This window comes from Patagioenas fasciata, chromosome 13 (assembly GCF_037038585.1).
Source record: "Patagioenas fasciata isolate bPatFas1 chromosome 13, bPatFas1.hap1, whole genome shotgun sequence".
In the NCBI taxonomy this organism is placed as follows: Eukaryota; Metazoa; Chordata; class Aves; order Columbiformes; family Columbidae; genus Patagioenas; species Patagioenas fasciata.
Genome location: NC_092532.1, coordinates 9,115,276 through 9,133,143, shown reverse-complemented (window position 1 = coordinate 9,133,143; position 17,868 = coordinate 9,115,276). Strand labels below are relative to the sequence as shown.

General features: G+C 55.6%; 3 protein-coding genes across 8 annotated transcripts in view; 2 read left to right on the top strand and 1 right to left on the bottom strand.

The window, feature by feature from the left end:
* The window catches only part of NFAT5 (nuclear factor of activated T cells 5), a 58,315-nt gene extending 50,945 nt beyond the window's left edge, over positions 1 to 7,370 (top strand). For all 5 annotated transcript variants that reach the window (XM_065848363.2, XM_065848362.2, XM_065848368.2 and 2 more), the window contains one exon: positions 761 to 7,370. The gene's annotated coding sequence lies outside the window, so the exon portion shown is untranslated. The remainder of the gene's footprint in view (positions 1 to 760) is intronic.
* Positions 7,371 to 7,823: 453 nt separating this feature from the next.
* NOB1 (NIN1 (RPN12) binding protein 1 homolog) lies at positions 7,824 to 10,386 on the bottom strand. Its single transcript, XM_065848369.2, has 9 exons — positions 10,250 to 10,386; positions 10,043 to 10,175; positions 9,762 to 9,895; positions 9,620 to 9,691; positions 9,395 to 9,532; positions 9,079 to 9,297; positions 8,782 to 8,879; positions 8,518 to 8,662; positions 7,824 to 8,350 (listed from the first exon to the last, which is right to left on the bottom strand). Exons 1-9 carry the CDS (start codon positions 10,325 to 10,327, stop codon positions 8,081 to 8,083), a joined length of 1,287 nt encoding a protein of 428 aa, XP_065704441.1. The 5' UTR covers positions 10,328 to 10,386; the 3' UTR covers positions 7,824 to 8,080.
* A 23-nt stretch (positions 10,387 to 10,409) lies between these two features.
* WWP2 (WW domain containing E3 ubiquitin protein ligase 2) overlaps positions 10,410 to 17,868 on the top strand; it is a 37,330-nt gene continuing 29,871 nt past the window's right edge. Inside the window, exons 1-4 of one of the 2 annotated variants that reach the window (XM_065848375.2) lie at positions 10,410 to 10,478; positions 12,988 to 13,071; positions 13,728 to 13,875; positions 14,113 to 14,231. In XM_065848375.2, coding sequence (XP_065704447.2) covers positions 10,433 to 10,478; positions 12,988 to 13,071; positions 13,728 to 13,875; positions 14,113 to 14,231 — 397 coding nt within the window. In that variant the 5' untranslated portion in view covers positions 10,410 to 10,432. Of the gene's footprint in view, positions 10,479 to 10,608; positions 10,628 to 12,987; positions 13,072 to 13,727; positions 13,876 to 14,112; positions 14,232 to 17,868 lie in introns of those variants that run through there. The other variant, XM_071814505.1, reaches the window with a different exon arrangement.

The following is a 17,868-nucleotide window of genomic DNA, read 5'->3' as shown; positions in this document are numbered from 1 at the left end:
CCAGTGACTAGACCTGAGATATTAAAACCAGTCAGAGGTCAGAATTTGTATGAAACAGCTGGTTGAAACTGCATCTTGTTCAATTGCTGTGTGTTTTGTCATCTGCTGTCACAGTCTAGGACCTTATTAGGAAGGAGAGTAGATCAATGACAGCTTGGCAGATAAAGGCATTATGAAGTATAAGCGTAGCTAAAAACTTAAGGCTTATAGAGTAAATAACACCTCAGGTCTGTACCAGTCTGAAGTTGCCTCCTGGGTTGCAATAATGTAATGTGAAAACAAGGTTGGGTAGGATAATGGAGGCTGTTGAGAGTGTGCAATAGGCCAAGCCTTGGTTAAAAATGAGCTGCACGCTTAGCTGTTGTGGGAAGTGTCCTGTGCCTGGAAGGTGCCTCGGCAGAGGGGAGAGGGGCTTCGGTGCAGACCAGCCCGGGAACTGGGGACTCTGGAATCTCGTGTTGGCTGCAGTGTGTAGCTTGGCTCTAGTTAAATGTGTTGCCATCCTAAATCCCCCGTAAGCTTCACTTAAGTGATACAGTTAATTTTCTAATCTAAACTGTTTTGTATATGAAGTTATGAATGTTAAAAATGAAAAAAAAGTGGAAGGCGAGTAATCATACTCTATGGAAGAGTTCTGCATTCCAACACCCGCCCGTAACTCCGTGTCTGCACTTGCAAGACGAAGGAGCTGCATAGGAGTAAGAGAATGACTTTTGCTAGTTATACCTAACTTTTTTTTGCTTGTTATTTTTTTCTGCAGAAATTCTGTGAAGAAAAAAGTGATGATTTCCCAGATCTTCTCAGACCTTCCGACTCTGGATTAGGCTTTGTGGAACCAATTGCTTCTGTCAAAAAGCGGCCCTCTTCTCTAAAGAGCACACACGTGGCCAAGTGCAGCGTCTGGCACCTCGGGCTGTGCCCGCAGTATTTGGGATTTGTAGTGCCAATAACGCGGAAAAGCTATGCTTGTGGGGTTGTACTTTTACCAGACTCCTAAACCATATTGACAGTGGGGTGCTCTTTTAATTTAAAGCATATCTGGTCAGTTATTATTGATGTTAGAAGGTAATACGTGTTACCATGTTTACTTTTTTTCTTCCCCTCCTGTTCCTTCTTCACATCCCTTCTTTTGACTAGAAAAGCTTGTGAAGCAGAAACATCAAATGCCTGTGACATGAGCCGCGACTCGTAGCTGTCAGCAAGGGAAGGGATTGTGTGTTTTACAGTCAAGTGGGAGAGCTAATACTGCAACTTATTAATTACAGTAGATGGCAGTGAAAATATTGATAACTGTAATAAATAAGCAGAGAATTGCTTTCTACAGTAGATAGCCAGGGGTGGGGGCTTCCCATCGGAGAATGTGACTAACGGTTTTCCACATCTCTTACTGTACATAGAGCGAGGGTTTGGTGGCTCCAACAGCATGAAGAAATGAAGGGGAACTTCCCTTAAATTTTGCTCTTAAAATCTCTTACCCTCTAAGATACCTTCAGCTTGGAAGAACCGTTCTGCCCAGCTGAGGAAAGAACCGCACGGCCCGTGTGGGTTAGAACCCACTCAGGCTGCGTTATCCGTTCTCAGACCTGCGTTCTCCCTTTCATTCTTCTCGTAGTTTTCCTTTTCTCTCCCTCAGTTTCATACTGTGTTTTTTAAAAAAAGACATAAATATCCTACTGGCTTTGAAGGTCAAAAGCAGCTTTTAGGAATCCGTGGCATTCAGTTGCTTAGTCAGTGGGAGCTTTGACAAACAATCCAGGATTAAGGAGAGAGGAGGCAATTTCCCCAGCACCTTCTGAATGCAGGACTCCCCCTTAGCCGGGCATTTTTGAGCTGTTACTGGTGGAACTCTTCAGCTTGGCTTTACTCCAAGCAGGGGGCAAATTACATCATTTTTAAGCATTCTTGAAAATGTCACTTCATCCTAGGCTGTTGCGTCTTTGTAGCACATTGAGCTCATTGCAGCTTTGAAGTGATTTTTTTTTTTTCCCCTGCCAACAGTCCCCCAAGTCTGGTTTGTCATGTCTCAATTGAAAAAATGTTACAGAATGTAAAACCAACCCACTCCAGACCACGCAGTTGTCTTGTGAGGCATGTGCATTTTCTGGGTGCTCTGACTGGGACAGTTTGTGATATCTCACTACAGCCTCGTCCCCGCTTGGGAGCTGTTGCTGCGGTTGGAGCGGAGCAGCTCGCGCTGGCGGCTGCCATGCCTTGGTAGGGTGTAGTCGGTATCATGTCCTTCTTCATTTTTGTTATTTGAAATAACAAAGAATAGTCTGTAAATGGTTTTTAAGTTACTCTAGTCTGTTTACTGTGTGTTTTTCCCTTCCCTTGTGTGCTTAGTTGAGCCATGTAGAGTTTTTGTTCGTTTTAATGGATTTTCCTGTTTGTCCGTCTGTCATAACGTTCACTTGCTCTTTCTGTCTCTCTTTCTCTCTCTCATTGAGAGGCATTGAATTACGTTTTCAGTAGTAAGGCTTCTTGCCGATATGAAGGGAACTTTTCAGAAAGAGACCTGCTCTGGGTCATTTAATTTTGAATACAGTTTTCAATCGTTCAAGTTTTGGATGGTTTATATCTAATGTGTGTTTCATTTTTTTGGAAAGCTATATTTTGTATTTAGGAAATGGTATACTATTTTGCTACTTGTACTGAGTGAGTACATTGGCATAAATATAAAAATTTATATATATACATATATATAAAATATTCTTTTTGCCACACATTTTTGTGGTAAATTTGTGAGTTTGTCTGATGTTCTACCACAACGTGGCGTCTGATAACAGTGGGGTGGGGTGGGGTTTGTTATGTCTTTATTGAGTATTTAAGTACTTTTTGCAACATAAATAACTTGTTCATCTCTCGCCATTCCATCAGGCAGTCTATCGTTCCAGCTACGAGAAGCTTCTCTGTGTGTTTTGATGCGTCTGTCCCTCAGCAGTGTGAGCTAGGAAGGAAACCCGTAGGCGTTTAGGCACGTAGAAGATAAAGGGGTTTCATTCAGAATGAGCCATTCAGCTTTTATCCACTATCATTGTCTATTTAATATTTTATTATTAGCGCCTCTGTGTTTTAACTCTTAATTTATGATTATGCTAAAATGTTTAAAATTTTAATCATGAGAAAAAGAATTTCCTGCTTCATAATGTCCAGAGCTGCTTTGTAACCCTGAACCATATTTTTTCTTTCTGTGATTTTTTTTTCCTCTTTTTCTTCTGCTAAGACAAAATATTAATGAAATCCTGTTATGGTTCATGACATGCAAACAGCAATCTTGCAGCATTGACTAAACATTAGATGAGGCTTTGTAGAAGACTCAGAATTATGGACCGAAACGACTTCCAGGGGGTCCTGGCAGTCGACAGCCGGTTACTCCAGAGCGAACTGGTGGCTTTTGCAGGATGGCAGTCCCAGAACAAGCAGGCGGTGCCACCCGGTGCCCTGATACACAGAAATAGGAACGAGAACTTGGCTGTGTGCTGCTCCTGTTGTGTTGTTCGAAGGGTTTATCCTCACGTCGAGGTGCTGTCAGTGCCAAGTGACCAGGGACCAATACTCCATTTAACAAGGTGGGTGTCCAAGAGAGAACTTTACCCAAGACAGCTCCAGGGGAAGGGTATGTTTGAACTGTCTGCGGATTTTAGGTCGTTATGAAAAGAAGAGGAATAAAAAAGTGTAAAAAAAAAAAATAATAATAATAAAAAAAAAATTTAAAAGGGCTGTACTATCACATTTTTCACTTCTGGATGACACCTTGTGTTAAATTTATCTTGTTCATTTTAGGTCAATGTGTAAATGTACAACACTTGGAACATGTGATTTGGTTACAAAAAGTATTTGTCTTACGAATGAAGAGCTTGCTCAGCTGTGGATCAGTGCTGCTCGCAGACAGCTGCTGCGGGCGCATAAACCCGTCACGAGCTCACGATGGGCTGCAGGATTCCATGGCAGAAAGATCAACAGCAGTGTGAGCCACATCTGGATTTGATCAGAGTCCTGAACATGTCCTTTGGTGATTTAAGCGGTTGATAATTGGAGCTTACTCTGCTTCTTTTGTTTTAATCCCTGCGGTTGCCCCTGCTCCGGAGCGCTTTGCTGCAGAGGAGCTGCCGTGTGGCATCTGCTCTGCTCGGCTTGAGGAGGTCAGACTGAGGTATTGGTGTCTCTACATTTAACATTCTGACATCATTGTAAAGAGGGAGTTACTGTCATATCCACGAAGCAGCAGTTAACTAGAGAAGATAGAACTTGGTGAAAAATGAGAAACGGCAGAGCTGCGTGTTTGAGCTGCAGTTTCTAAAGGTTGCTTTTTCCTGTGGCTGAAGCTCACTCTTAAAAGAATCTTTAAATCTGAGTCTCTGTACCAAAACCAAGCTGTGCCCGCAGCCAGGTTGGATCCAGATTAAACCCCCAGGCGTGGCTTTGGCGCACATCTCTAGGGTGCTTATGCCCTGCTAAAATATATTAAAAAAGTCATTGAATAACACCTATCACACACAGCTCTCAGCTGAACATCTCCTCTGGCAGGAAGTGATTGGAGCTTTGTGCTTAATTAGCAAGTTCACGTGTTGTTAGTGGCCTCTTCACTGCCGGATCTTTCAGCCATTATTCAAGTCAAATGCTTTGCTGTTACTTTAATAGAAAAATATTTCAAGAAGTAGTTTCAGCTTTTCTGTTTTGAAGTGGGTATTTATTTAATCACCAACCTTTTATTATAATTACCTTTAATTACTGACAGGGTGGTTACTTCCTATTTAGTTTTGATGTAGTCTAAAGTATGAACAGTTAATTGTTTGTAACTTGGGCAGGTTTTTGTACTGGAAATATTCAGAGTCTGGGCAGCTCTATCAGTGGACATTCCCCTACCTTAGAGAAATGGAATTTTTTTAAAGTGGCTGTTGTGATTTTGATTTAGGATGTAGTTTCTAAAAAGAAAACTTGTCTGAACAGATTTTCTGCTCCAGATTCCTCAGAACGCCAGATGAATCAGCAGCTTGCGTTTGTCTTAAATGTAGTTTAAATCACTGAGTAGTGGGAAAGGGCTAAGGCAGCCAGAGGTGGTTCCCCGGGGGTATGTGTGTGTGTGCACACGCGTGTGACGGTTCGCTAAGGGTTAGAACAGGATTTTGCTGTCGGGTTTTGGGTCTCGTGGCTCTGGGACCTGCGGGGTCTTTTCCGGGTTGAATGGGGTTGCTCCGCTCGGCCTGTGGGTGGAAACATCCAGCACTGGTGGCTTCTCATTAGCACAAAACTTCAAGGAATAAGTGCTTCTTATGTTCAGAGGGCCTGGTGGCAGCTCCGTTATTGTGGGAGCTAAAACGAAACTGGTACTGAGGTGCTTTGTTTGCGGCTTTTGTGTTACTTTGGGGTTTTTCGGGATAGATTGTGAGCACTCTGTGTTTGTATTCAGACCAATTCTGCCAGTTGAATGGGACAGGAGCCCCCTGGCCGGTCAGGTCTGCGCCGCCGCGGGCTGGGAACCCGGCGCAGGATCCCTGCTGGAAATGGGGGAATGTGCTTTGGAGATGAGGAAACGCGGCAGCAGATAAACTCCTGCACAAGTGTCCTCGGAACAGTCTCTGGTGGCTCTGGGCTCCGAGGGGTCACACGGGCGTTTCCTTTCTTACAGTCTGTAAATATGCAATGCCTGTATATTCTAGGGTTATATATGTATATAGAGGATCATATATCTATTATATATAAATAACTAGTAGACACATATAATACTGTTATATTTACATTTTTATAAACCTGAAACAATAGAGCATCTCCTTAGTATGAGGTTATTTACCAAGGTTTTGTAGTAAAGCAGTTGTATGGATGCCGTTCAGTACTGTACGTGTGCCGCTGTTGGTAACGTTGCTCCAGAAACTTGCCCTGCTTGTGAACGTCACTAATACCCGTGGGCTGAACACAGCTGAACACTTTTGTATTTTTATATCTTTTTTTATGACGATTGCAGGTGTGTTAGCAGAAGGGTAGAAGGGGCGGCCGTGGCTGAGGCCCCACCGGTGCCCCCTGTTCCCAGTGCCCCCCAGCTCCCGCAGACGGGCAGTGGTGGGGTTATCTCTGTGCTCTTTATTAATCAGCATATTAATCAGTTATATGATCAGCAAAGGATGCTGGCTGCTGCTCCACTGGGTTGGTTTGGATCGGGAAGGTGAAGCTTAACCTGTCATTCCTCGTTCTCATAAAGGCAGGCATCCTGATTTTTTTGTTTTTAGCTGACTTTGTACTATAACAGTCACTGTCTAGGAAACTCTCCTTGAAAGCTGGTGCCAGCTCTCCTCAGTTCCAGCCGTGAGGAGCCCTGCCCCGACTTGTACCGATTCCTTACAGATTGAGAAATTACTCTACAGGAATTCCAGATCGTGGATTTTGTCCACCATGACTCTTCCTGCCAAGTCAGGCATTAGGCAATGATGGACCTACTGTGGTGGGCCAGGCTGGATCAGAGCCCTGTGTCGCAGCCCTGGCGCGTCTGAGCTCCGCGGAGCCGGAGCTGCTGTGGTTACTGCTGGTGAGCTGCTGCTGTTGCCCCATAGCGCTCAGGCATGCGGGACGAGGGTGAGGGGTGTGAGGATCCCTTGGTTGCGGTGGGACGTGCGCTGACACAAGCGCTGGTTCAGACTTGAGCTGCGACACCCGGCACAGCCACTGGAAAACGTCCCTGCGGGGTGGGGGCTTTGCTCCGGGGTTTGGATTAGCGGAGGGTCCCATGTTTGGGTCACATCTGTGCAGTCCTGGAACTGCTCCATGGGGTGATGGGGATGCTCTGGCCCTGTGTCCCCGTGCAGGGGGGCTGCCCATGGGGACGTGGCTGTCTTGGGGCTTTGAGAGGGGCACATCTGGCTGTCAGAGCTAGGAACATGTCCCATGCTTAGTCACCCGCAGTATTCCCAAAGCTTTTTTTAAACTCTGGACACTATTAGGTATTTACATTGAGCTCATTCTTAATGAGTAAGCTCCAAACACCATCAGAGCAGAGCTTTCTACCTCTGTCAGTAGCTGCGTGTGCGAGCGGCTCGCCCGCCTTTCTGCCATGTGCTGCCAAGCGCCTGCTCCACCGCTGAGCTGCTCTTCACCGTCTGCCATGTGGAAGTAGCACCAGATATTCTTTTGTGCGTTTCTGTGTATACGGCTTTCGTAGTGGGGGGTTTCGAAGCACTGATTCCCAGTGTTTCCAGTTTGTTCTATGAGGGGATATTTCATTTGCATCTATGTTTTTAGCTATCCTGTGATAACTTGTTGAATATTAAAAAATAAAAATATTTTGCTTCTATTGGGACATTTGTATACTCGCAACTATATTTCTGTAAACAGCCGCAGTCAAGAATAAAACAATGAAAGTTTTCATTTTGCAGTGTAAAGTCTTGTTGTGTTTTTTTCAAGGGCATCTTCTCTCTGCCAGGGGGAAGTGTCCGTTGTTCAGTCTGGAACGAAGCCCTGGGGAGCACCCGGCACTGGGGACGTGGGGACGGCAGAGCCGGCGCTGGAGCTGCTCTGCGAGAAACAGCACCGTGTCTTACAACAGGTCAGAAGAAACACTGGAGTTACCTCGAGGGCTGGGCAGAATGTGTTACCAGGAAAGAGTCATACAATGGCGTTTGCCCAGCACTTGCCCTTTCAGCCCTAGGCATCCCTGGCCAGATGGGGCAGCAGGACAAACCAGCCCCTGCTGCCGGCTCATTATCCACCCCCCTTGTTAGCACCACAGGACAGAACACCCTGTGACACCCTCCTCATCTCAGGCTCAGAGGAAGGCAAACCCCAACCTGCGAGCTGGCACTGGTGGCCACAGAAACAAGCCTGAGCCGCAGTCCTGCGGTTTTGTGTTTATTAGCAACACAGCCCCTACCTCAGCCAGGTTCCCCCATTCTGGCAGGGTCAGAGCCTCCCCAAACCCGACAACTGCCACCCCCAGTCCCGGCTGCTCTTCAGGCACCAGAGAACCGCAGAAGGAAAGGTCCAGCTCCTGCCCAGGGGGGCTCTGCGAGCCGTCCTGTGTCAGGCAGTGATGGGCAAGGCCTGGGCAGATGGTCCCTGGCAGCACTGGCTGCCGAGGGCCCCATCCTGCCCTTCACCTCCTCTTCACAAACTTCTTTGTCACGGCGTTGGGGTTCAGGCGCCTCCTGCCAGCGCCCAGGGCCGCGTCCCGGATCTGCAGGTTGGCGGCGCGGCTGTAGACGTCGTTTTCTGCGAAGGGCGAGATCCCGGCGATGTAGTCAGGGTCGAAGACATTGGTTTTCTGCCTGGCCTTGCGGGACAGCCGCTGCTGCGGGAAGGGCTGGTCTTCCACCAGGTGGGGGTTGTTGGCGTGCTTCCCTCCCCTCGGTGCCGGCAGCGGGTACTGCCAGGAGAAAAGAGGTTGTTAAACTTGCTTCAAGGGCGACTCTCACTCAGAGGAACCTCAAGGTGAGCACAGACCTCTGGAGAACTGAGCAAACGCAGAGCGTATCCCAGGGCAGGCTCTCGTGCCAGCAGCAGCCGCCAAGCTCGTCACGCACAGCCACTCACCCTGAGCCCTCGGGGGTTCAGCACCTTGGGGTTGCGGGAGAAATGCATGTGGAGGCTCCCATCCTCGCTGACACTCACTGCGACCTTCTTCAGGGTCTTGTTACCGCAGTTGGGACAGAAAACCTTGGTCATGTCTGAAGTGGTTCTGCAAGACAGGGCCAGAGCGGGGGGGGTTACTGCTCCCTGGGTGAGGAGCAGAGCAGCAGGATCCTGCACCCAGCCTCACGCCGAGGGCAGCGCCGCTCCACACACACACACGCTCACTTGAAGCAGCCGTGGCAGCGCAGGATGTAGCTCCTGGCCTGGCGGATCAGCCGCCCGTTCACTGCCAGCACGTGGAGGCCTATCTGCAGCAACACATTCTGCAGCGAGGAGAGAGAAAACGGGATGTGTGAGCTGGGACTGCCCGGTAAAAGGAGCTGTTGCAAAGCTGCTCTCACCCCACCCAGGGGATGCAGCCACACGCTCCTCTGTCTCATTGTGCTTGTTTAACCAGCTTTGGGTAACGTGGGAACCTGCCCCCAGCCCACCCCCAGTCCCCAGGCTGGCGCCAGCACCCACCTGCATGGCAAAGTCTGTGGTGACACAGCCGACTTGGATGCCAACAGGCGCAGTGTCACAGTGCCCCATGTCCTGCTGGGCCTGCTTGAGGTTGCTGGGTGTTATCCAGCCCTCACTGTCGCTCTCCTCTTCGTCCTCCTCTTCCTCTGCACTTGCCTCATCCTCAGAGCTCTGCTGCTCCTCAGCGGTCTCTGTGCTGATGGGGGTGGCCGGAGGTTTCTGGGGTGGAGAAGCCAAGTCAGATACAGCTCATGCTGCACTCCCAGTCGGGACCAGGGCAGCAAGGACAGCAGGGACAGGAGGCTCCGGGTCCCACCAGCAGCTCCTGCAGCTCCTCCTCAATGCTGGGCAGAGGCACTCGCCAGTACAGGAAGGAGCTGAACTCATCTCTCTCAGACGGGATGGTGCTGCCATCGGGGCTGGGCTGATGCTGGCCCTTCTCTGGGGACTTGTGCTGTTGGGGGACACAGGACAGGGGGTCCAGTGCTGACCCCTGGGCTGCCGTGTCCCTGTCCCTGGGCTGCGTGTCGCTGTCCCTCACCTTGGCGGGCAGGTGGAAGCCGGCGACGTGCAGTGGGGCCTCGGGGTGCCGCGGGGTGGAGCTGAGCTGCACCTGGGGAGGCAGCAGGGGGTCTGGAGGGGCTGCCCGGAGGCCGGGGCCCCATCCCGAGGGTGGGCCCTACCTTGTCCTGGGGCTCCCAGCGCAGGCAGCCGGGGCCGTCGGTCTCGGTCTGCAGCTGGCAGGTGAGGGCCAGCACCTGCAGGTCGGCGGCTGAGAGGCTGGGGTAGTCCCCGGTCTTCTTGGAGAACTCGGTCACTGCGGGGCAGGAACGGGGCCATCGGGCCGGGCCTCTCGGACACCAGTACCCCCAAGACTCAGGGCCCGGGTCTGGTACCCGCGGGGTCCCAGTGCCCCCGCAGTCCCGGTATCCCGGAGGTCCCGGTGCCCCGGTCCGGTACTCACCGAGGCGCAGCAGGTCGGGCCGCGGGCGGCGCAGCCGCAGCTCGCAGGGCAGGGCCGCGAGGCGGCGGCGCGTCGGGCGGTCGCGGATCTCGGCCAGCACCTCGGGCACGGTGTACAGGTTCTCCGCGATGTCCTGCGGGCAGCGCCGTCAGCCCGGTGGCCCCGCCCCTCCCGGTGTCCCCGCTCCCCCCGTCCCGTGTCCCGTACCTGCAGCGGGGCCGCGCTCAGGAACGCGCCGGTATCGGCCACCACGTGCGGCACGCGCGCCATGTCCGCGCGCCCCATGGCCCGGCCCGGCCCGGCTGCCGTAGCCGCCGCGGTGCCCGCTGGGAGCGGCAGCACCGCGCGAGCGCTTCCGGGCGGCGCGGTCAGGTGACGAGCGGGTGTCACATGACGGCGCGCGCTGGAGCCGGAAGCGGGAGCGGAGCGGCTGCCGGTAACTCGGGTGACGGGTGGGGGGTCGGGGCCTCTCCGGCCGGCCCGGCCCCACAGGCGCTCCCGTCCGGGGGCAGGGCCAGGCGGGGTGTCCCGGGAGCTGCTCGGCCGCGGACTCTGCCCGCCCCGGGGCGGTACCGGCTCGGTGGGGTGAGGCCCGGCGGGAGGGCTGCCCGGTTCCCCGGGGCCGGGCCGGCGGCAGTGAGAACCCTGGGGGAAGTGGGGACGGGGAAGCCTCGGTCCCGGAGGGGGGTGAGGGGTGAACCGGGTGAGGGGGCGACCGGGCCCCCTCCACTCACAGGGACTCGGTAACGGCGTGAGCGGCACCGGGGAGTGGGAGAGGGAGAACGGCACCGGGCTCCGGGCTCTGAGCGCGGGGGCGTTTGACGGGGCCGGGGAGATTAAAGGAAGTGGCGGTGAAACGGTGGAGAATCGGAAAAAGAGAACATGGGCAAAGAGTCCAGATGTGAGGGACGGGCCGGGGCTCAGCCCTCCCCGAGCGCGGGGGAACCGGCTGCTCGGCCCGGGCTTCTCCTGCCGCGGGAGCCGGGGAGCGACGCCTCTGGAACGGGCAACGCTCGGGGATTAACGACCCCGGATCGCGGTCTGTGGCTGTGGTGGTGGCCGGAGAAGAGCAGAAGCTGCAGCCGTGAGCGGGGGGAGGAGCGAGATCCAGAACCCCCCGGCCGTGGCGCTGAGCACCCGGTCCTGCCGGGGCCCTGAGCTGCTCCCGGGGCAGGTCCTGGGCTGGCGCGGGGGATGCTGTCCCCGGGTGTTCCTGTGTCCCTGCTTAATGGCACTGATGAAATGAGTGGTGATGTGGAGCTGGGGAGTCACAACAAACACGAGGGATAACTGTATCCTGAGGGAAGGCTGGGCTGATCTACAGGCTGGGACAACTGGAGTAGGAGCAGCTGTAGTAATAATGAGTGCCGTTCATGAGGTGAAAGATCTCCCTCAGTAACTCTGCTCACCCCACTTGCGAGGGGAGGAGGTCAGTGTGTTAACCAGCCCCCAGTGCCATCTGACAGAGACAAGAAAGCAGCGGGTCTGGTACCAAACGAGGATTTTGGACAGAGGTGGGCATTGTCCCAGCACTGGTTGAGTCTGGGCTGAGCTCAGAGTAGCAGGGGTACCAAGAAGGGAATGCAGAGCGGAGCCCCTGAGTCATGAGAGGGGATTTGGAAAGGAACCTGGCTCTGAGCTGGAGCTCTGTGAGGTCTAGTGAGAGTATAGGGAGAGAAAGAGAGTCCTGCGGGACAGGAGAGGTGGCAGGGGCTGCAACTGCAAGGGGTGCTCTGATCCCCGTGTTGTCCTTCCCTCCCGGATCAGGGGAGGGAGGGGTTGGCAGCGTGGGCAGGGGGCTCGGGACTGGGGAGGGTATTGGGTTTGCCCACATCAGAGCCCTCACCCCCAGTGTCAGGATTGAGTCTCCTCTTTGCTCCTACCCAGGGGTGGGCAGCAAATGTCCCCGTCTGTCCTGCTGTGTCGGGGGTTGCACAAACACAGACCCTCGGGTCCGGGACCTTGACACGCACCCTGGGTGCCCGCCTTGGTGTGTCCCCTGCAGCCCCCATGCCAGGGCAGAGCGGGGTAGCTGCCGTGGGCTGGGGAGGGGTGTGTGGGTGGCTCTGTGTTCCAAGCCTGGGCACCTCGTGCTTCAGCGTGATCCGTGACCTCACCCTCCCGCTCTGCGGCCAGTCCTTGTGGCACCGGCGCCCGGCCACGTGTTCTGCCAGCATCCTTGGGTGTTATGGCTTATGTCCTGCCTACCTGCGCCCTGTCCCTGGTGGGTGACTCTAGGGCCAGCTGCAGCAGAAGGGGGAGGGGAGGCGCTGTCCCTGCGGTGACAGTGACCATGGCCCCAGTGAGTGCTTGTGATTGCAGCTGGCTCTGCAGTGTGACCCTTCCCTGCATTCAGAGCAACTGTGGTTCCCAGCCCCTCCATAGTGTGTCAGAGCAGATTGGACCAGTTTTTTTGGTGGGATTCTGCAGCCAGGAGCCCCGGGACATGGCCGCTTCCCTGTGCTGTGGCCGGACCGTCCTCTGTTCTGCCAGCCTCACCGCCTTGGCCTTCCCGGGGGGGTCCCTTTTGCCGCAGCCACGCTCTCCGCTCATGAGCCGAGGCTTCTCTGCCAGGTGCAGGGCAGTGTGTCTGTGGGAGGCTCTGGGGACAGCTCTGTCCTCATACCGCTGTGACTGGCTGTGGCCTTTGGCTCAAGGTGAGCTGCAGCCGCCCAAACGGGGCATCCGGAGGCCTGAGCGCTGCCCCACTCAGCTTGGCAGTGCCACTGAGGGGGGCTTCTCTCCCTGGGTGCAGGGCTGGTTTATCAGGAGGGAGATATATCTGTGTGTCTCAGGTGTGTACCTGTCCATTGTTGAGCCTCCCATTGTGTGGGTCACCCGCAGGAACGGCTGCACTGGGGCTGCTCTGGGACCCCCGAGGGGCTGACCTGCAGCCCTGGCTCCTCAGCATGGTGCTGAGGCTTCTCCTCTCTCTCTGCCTCCAGCTAGAGGTGATCCCATGGCCGCTGCCAGCTCCAGCAGGGCCAGGGCCGGGCCACCCTGCGAGAAGTCCCAGCTCTCCGTGAAAGGTGGGTCCTGCTGCCTGACCGGAGGGGGGACCTGGGACCCGAGGTGGGATTGCAGATTTTGGGTGCATCTGGCCCTGGCGTGTGCACTGCCTGCATCCCAGGCTGGGCATGGCCAGTGCTGCCCTGCGTCTCCTGGGCGCCCAGGGGAGCGGAGCAGCCATCGACTGGGCTCTGCACCTCCTCTCCATTGGGAGGTGGCTCTGGGGCCGCCTCGATGCTCCCGTGGCCGCGAGATGGCTCCCGGCGCCTGGAGCTGCGTCCCCTGGAGCCACGTTCCCCGGAGCTGTGTCCTGCAGCCCAGGACGCTGCTGCCTTGGGGGTGTCAGGGCCGAACCCAGCGAGTGCCTCTTCCCAGGGGCTCCCCCTTGTCCCCCCACCTCACTCACAGCCCTGGGACAGGGTCCTGTCTGTGGGGACTGTGACACTCCTGCAGCCTTGGGTGTGGGTGAAGCTGGGCACAGGCAGTGACAGGACCACCTGGATGTGGCCATTGCTGCCATCAGGAGAATCACTTCTCGCTGCCCCCCTCCCAAAAGCAGTTTGACTCTGCAGTGAGCTGTGTCACCCTGAGCGAGCAGTGTTGGGGTGTGTGTGGTTGGGGCAGGGGACAGGGTCTCCCTTGCGGCTACCTGACCCCTCATCTGTCGCCTGCCCAGTGGTGTCCATGAAGCCCAAGGTGCACAGCCGCCCGTCGCGGATGAACTGCTACGTGGAGGTGGCAGGTGATGGGCTGCCCAGCGAGACCAAGAAGACGGGGAAGCAGATCGGGAGCTTTGAGCTGCTGTGGAACGAGATCCTCATCCTGTGAGTCCCTGTGACACCCCAGCCTGGGGCTGGTGCCAGGAATAGCCCCGGACTCTGGGTGGACCCCAGGGTCCCCAGACAAGGACACTGCCAGGGACAGTGGGGCTGGGGGTGGCAGGAGGGAGACTCCCACTGCCCCGTGGCCGTGCCCACCTCCTTCTGCTCGCTGGCCTGACACTGCCCGCTCCCTGAGCAGGGGCGAGGCCACGGTGACAGTCCCTTTTCTGGTCTCTGCAGGAACGTCACGGCTCAGAGCCACCTGGACCTCAAGGTGTGGAGCTGCCACACCCTGTGGAACGAATTGCTGGGCACGGCCTCCGTCAGCCTGGGCAGCCTCCTCAAGAGCGGCAGGAGACGTACGTACGAGCCGGACCCCGCGGGTCCCTCAGCCCCGGCCTAGCCAGGGTGTGCACGGGGGGAACGGTATTGGCCGCAGCGGCTGCCGGGCCCTGGGAAGGGAACAAGGTGCCGTTGTGTGCTGGGCCAGGGCGTGACGGGAGCCGTACCTCTGTTAGCCAGGGCGCTGCTGCTGGCGCGGAAACACAAACCCCTCAGCTATGTGCTGCCATTTGTGGTCGCCAGAGTGTGGCTCGTGATGGCAGCTACCGCATAAAGGCAGCCATTCAGGGCCGGGCCGCACAGGGCTGGAAAAGGCTCGCTGTGTCTTTTCCAAGCAAAGCTCCACTACTCGCAGGAGACAGACCTGGTATTGAGCGGGGAGAGGGGCCTCCCGTGTGCCGGGGGATACAGGGCTGGTTCAGCCTCTCCTCGTGCCAGAGGCTGGGTGAACTGCTTCCCCTGGCACTACCGGCTGCGAAACCGCGCTGGTGTCCCCGCGGCACTCCCTGCACGGGCAGGCAGCCCTGCCCGGGGTGGCACCTCATCCTGCCGGGACGGCGAAGGCCAACGCAGGAAGTAGTGCTGCAGCCATGTCACTTTGCAAAGCTCATGAGGGCCTGAGCATCTGCCCGGGGCTGTAGGGCTGGGCTGCCTCGTCGGGCTGCTGTGTTGAACAGACTGCAATGGGGTCCCTGCCAAGGGCACCCTCCTGGGCAGCGTTTTCTTCCCAAATGGTGTGAGTGCTGTGCTGAACTGGGCTCCTGGAGCCGCTGCTGCTCCTGCTCTACCTGCCTGCTCTGCTGCCAGGAGCACAATCGGCTCTTTCATTAGCGAGCGTCCCAGGGGGCTGTGTGGAAAATGAATGGAAAAGGCAACTGGCTGTTCTAGCTTGTCCGTTAACATTCAGCAGAAAAAGCGTGTCAGATTTTTCCTTGACACTGTGGGCTGGGAGGGAGGACTCTTAAAGCTGCAGGGCCTGCCCCGTGCTGTGGGAAGGTGCTGCTGGGGCAGCGGCGCTGGCAGCCTGGGCTCGGAGCCGGGACAGCAAATACCCGTCCAGTGGGCGGCTCCGTGGTGGCTGGGCCAGTCTCATAAAAAGCTGTCACCCAAGCCAGTAAGTCATAGCGGGGGTTGGACTGTGCCTACCCTGTGTCACCCTTGGGTGCCACATCCCGAGCGTCCTGTGGAGCTGCTGGGACTGTGACCTCCGCGCTGTCCCTGTGCCCTGATCACCTTCAGGCCACTCTCTGCGCCCAGCCCAGGTCATAGGATCATTTTGGCTGGAACAGACCCTCAAGATCATCGAGTCCAGCCCTTAACCCAACACTGTCACTAAACCATGTCCCTAGGAACCCTATCCACTGGCTTCTCTGAGCCCTGCAAGGCTGTTCTGCAGACAACCAGCTGCCCCTGGGCAGAGATTGTGGGCTCTTTGGTTTTTTGGCTTTCTCCTCCCAACCTGTCTTCCCTCTCAGGGCTGTGGGGGTGCTGAGGAAAGAATTAGAAGGCTGGGGTGTCCTCCTGGTTATACCTGACAGATAAATGGTGGGACACAGTTGTCCCTGACCTGCCGGTGGCTGAAGCTGCCTCAGCAGCAGGAGCGAAGCTTCTCTGCCTGGGGCGACTTTTGCATTTTACCTGGGACTGTAAGATCTCCATTCCTCGAACCTCCAGGTTCCTCCTCAGTTTATGGGTCACTGTGGAAGGGCTTAACTTTCCCCTGGCTTCTTCCTGGAGGGACAGTAACCACAACACAGTCATTCCTTTTGCTGCAGGTATGCACAAAGATTAAGCCAGTCCTAGCTTGCCGAGCCACAGGGAGGTGACTGCTGCATGTCTGCCTGTCCTGAGCTCTGGGGGGCCTGAGGCCACAGGGAGCCACAGTTCTTAGCTTAGTTCTTAGCTGAAGCTGTTGGCTGCCGTGCCCTTGCTGCCTAGTGCCAGGGCAGCTCCGGGCAGGGCTCTGCCTCTGGGGTTTGATTCTTCTGCAGATTGATGGGGGCAAGTAGGTTTGTGGCTGGAGCACATGGTTTTTGGGGTAGCATGGGGGATCTGCTAATCTTTTGTGTGAATAAGCGGCAGTCCCAGCTGCTCTTGAGGGGTGATGTTGGCTACAGCTTTGATCACCTGGAGCTGTTTGAATGGGAATTGGCCTTTGCACCCCATGGGACTGCACAGAGGGTTTAGGGAGCTGTGAGGGCAGGAGGCACTGTCTGTGTCTTTGTCTGTCCGTAAATCTTCCTGGCTGTGTGTGTGAAGATGAAGCCACCCAACCCAGAGGAGAGGTGGAAGGGCTACCCTCCCCGCCCCCCAGCAGCTCCCTGGTGCCTATGGACATCAGATGCAGGTGGCTACTGGGGGTCCTGAGGGTCTTGGGCTCAGCGCTGGCTGCTCCCAGTCCCGCTTCGTGGAACTGTAAATCCGCTTAATGGGCTGGGTGGGAATTCCAGCTCACCTCTGCTAAATGGGAGCTCTGATGCTGCATGCGGGGCACTGGTAGTAGCTGAACTGAGACCTTATTCAGGACCGAAACACCCCCCGACCGCCTCCCAAAATAATAATAATCCCTCTGACACTCTGGCTGCCACGGGACACAGCAGCCTTTGTGCTCTGCGTTCAGGGGACCCTCTGTTGGTACAGCAGCAATGTCCCTTTGTGCGTCCTGCATGCTGGATGGGGACAGTGAATGGAAGGTTCTGCTGGTGTTTATTTTCTTTAAAAAAGCTGGAGGGGCTGGAGAGGGGGAGAAGGAAGCCGGCTGGGAGGTTCATGTTCACATCCTCCACTTGGAGACACCTTGTCGTTGCTCCCGTGCTGCCGGCCCCTCGACTGGGCGCCCGCACAATGGGGGCTTGTGCGGCGCTGGTGGGGAGAGGGATGCACTCGGCTGCCAGCCGCTCGCGGAGGGGCTTGGAGGGGACCCCTGGAGCGACCGGGCGCAACTTCCGCATGGCTTGGAGAAAATGCAGATTCTTATGGCTTGGAGCAGCTAGGGAGAAATGGGGTTTGGTTTTTGGCTGTGCCTGGTGGTGTCTTCTATCTTGGGCTCTTTAAATGGTCTGTGAGAGTGATTCCCCTTGGGAGCAAACTGAGAGCAGCTCCTTTAGGCAGAAGGGTAAGGCCCTTGTCTGGTGATGAGTGGGTAGCAAGGGGCAGACCTGTGCTCCAGCCTCCGTGCTGTGCCCCCATGAGCATGTGCTCCTGCTGCGCCCAGTCCTGGGCACTGAGGGGACACCGACCTCCTTCCCACCAAAAACCTGAGACTGTCCTGTGGTCCACGAGCACAACCGGCCCTGCAGCCCTGTCTTTGCTGCTGGCAGCCGGGAGCCGTGGGTGCTGGTGGGGTCGCCCCAGCAGCATCTCATCCCAGAGCTGGAGATGGGACAAGGGGTCTGGGGGAGTGTGTCCCCATCCTCTTCCTGTTCCACTGGCAGGTACCGCACCCCATCCACATAGCGGGCTGGGACAAAGCAGGTTGCTAAAAAATGGTGCCATTGTGTCATGAGCAATCTGTGTGTAATAAAAATATTATTTGAGCAAATGAGTCAGGAAGTGTCTGGGCTGGTGTCCCAGGCTGGCACAGCCCAGTTTGTCTGTCCCTCTGTGGTGGAGCCGGGTGTTTCGGTCCTCCTGTCTCCGGCAGGCGCTGCTGCC

Bases quoted from the DNA above. Each gene is read 5' to 3' on its own strand.
- NOB1 (XM_065848369.2), bottom strand. From the start codon at position 10,327: ATGGGGCGCGCGGACATGGCGCGCGTGCCGCACGTGGTGGCCGATACC. The intron at 8,880-9,078 runs GTGGGTGCTGGC...TCCTCGCTGCAG, and splicing joins CCACAGACTTTGCCATGCAG to AATGTGTTGCTGCAGATAGG. The intron at 8,663-8,781 runs GTGAGCGTGTGT...CCTGTCTTGCAG, and splicing joins CGCTGCCACGGCTGCTTCAA to AACCACTTCAGACATGACCA.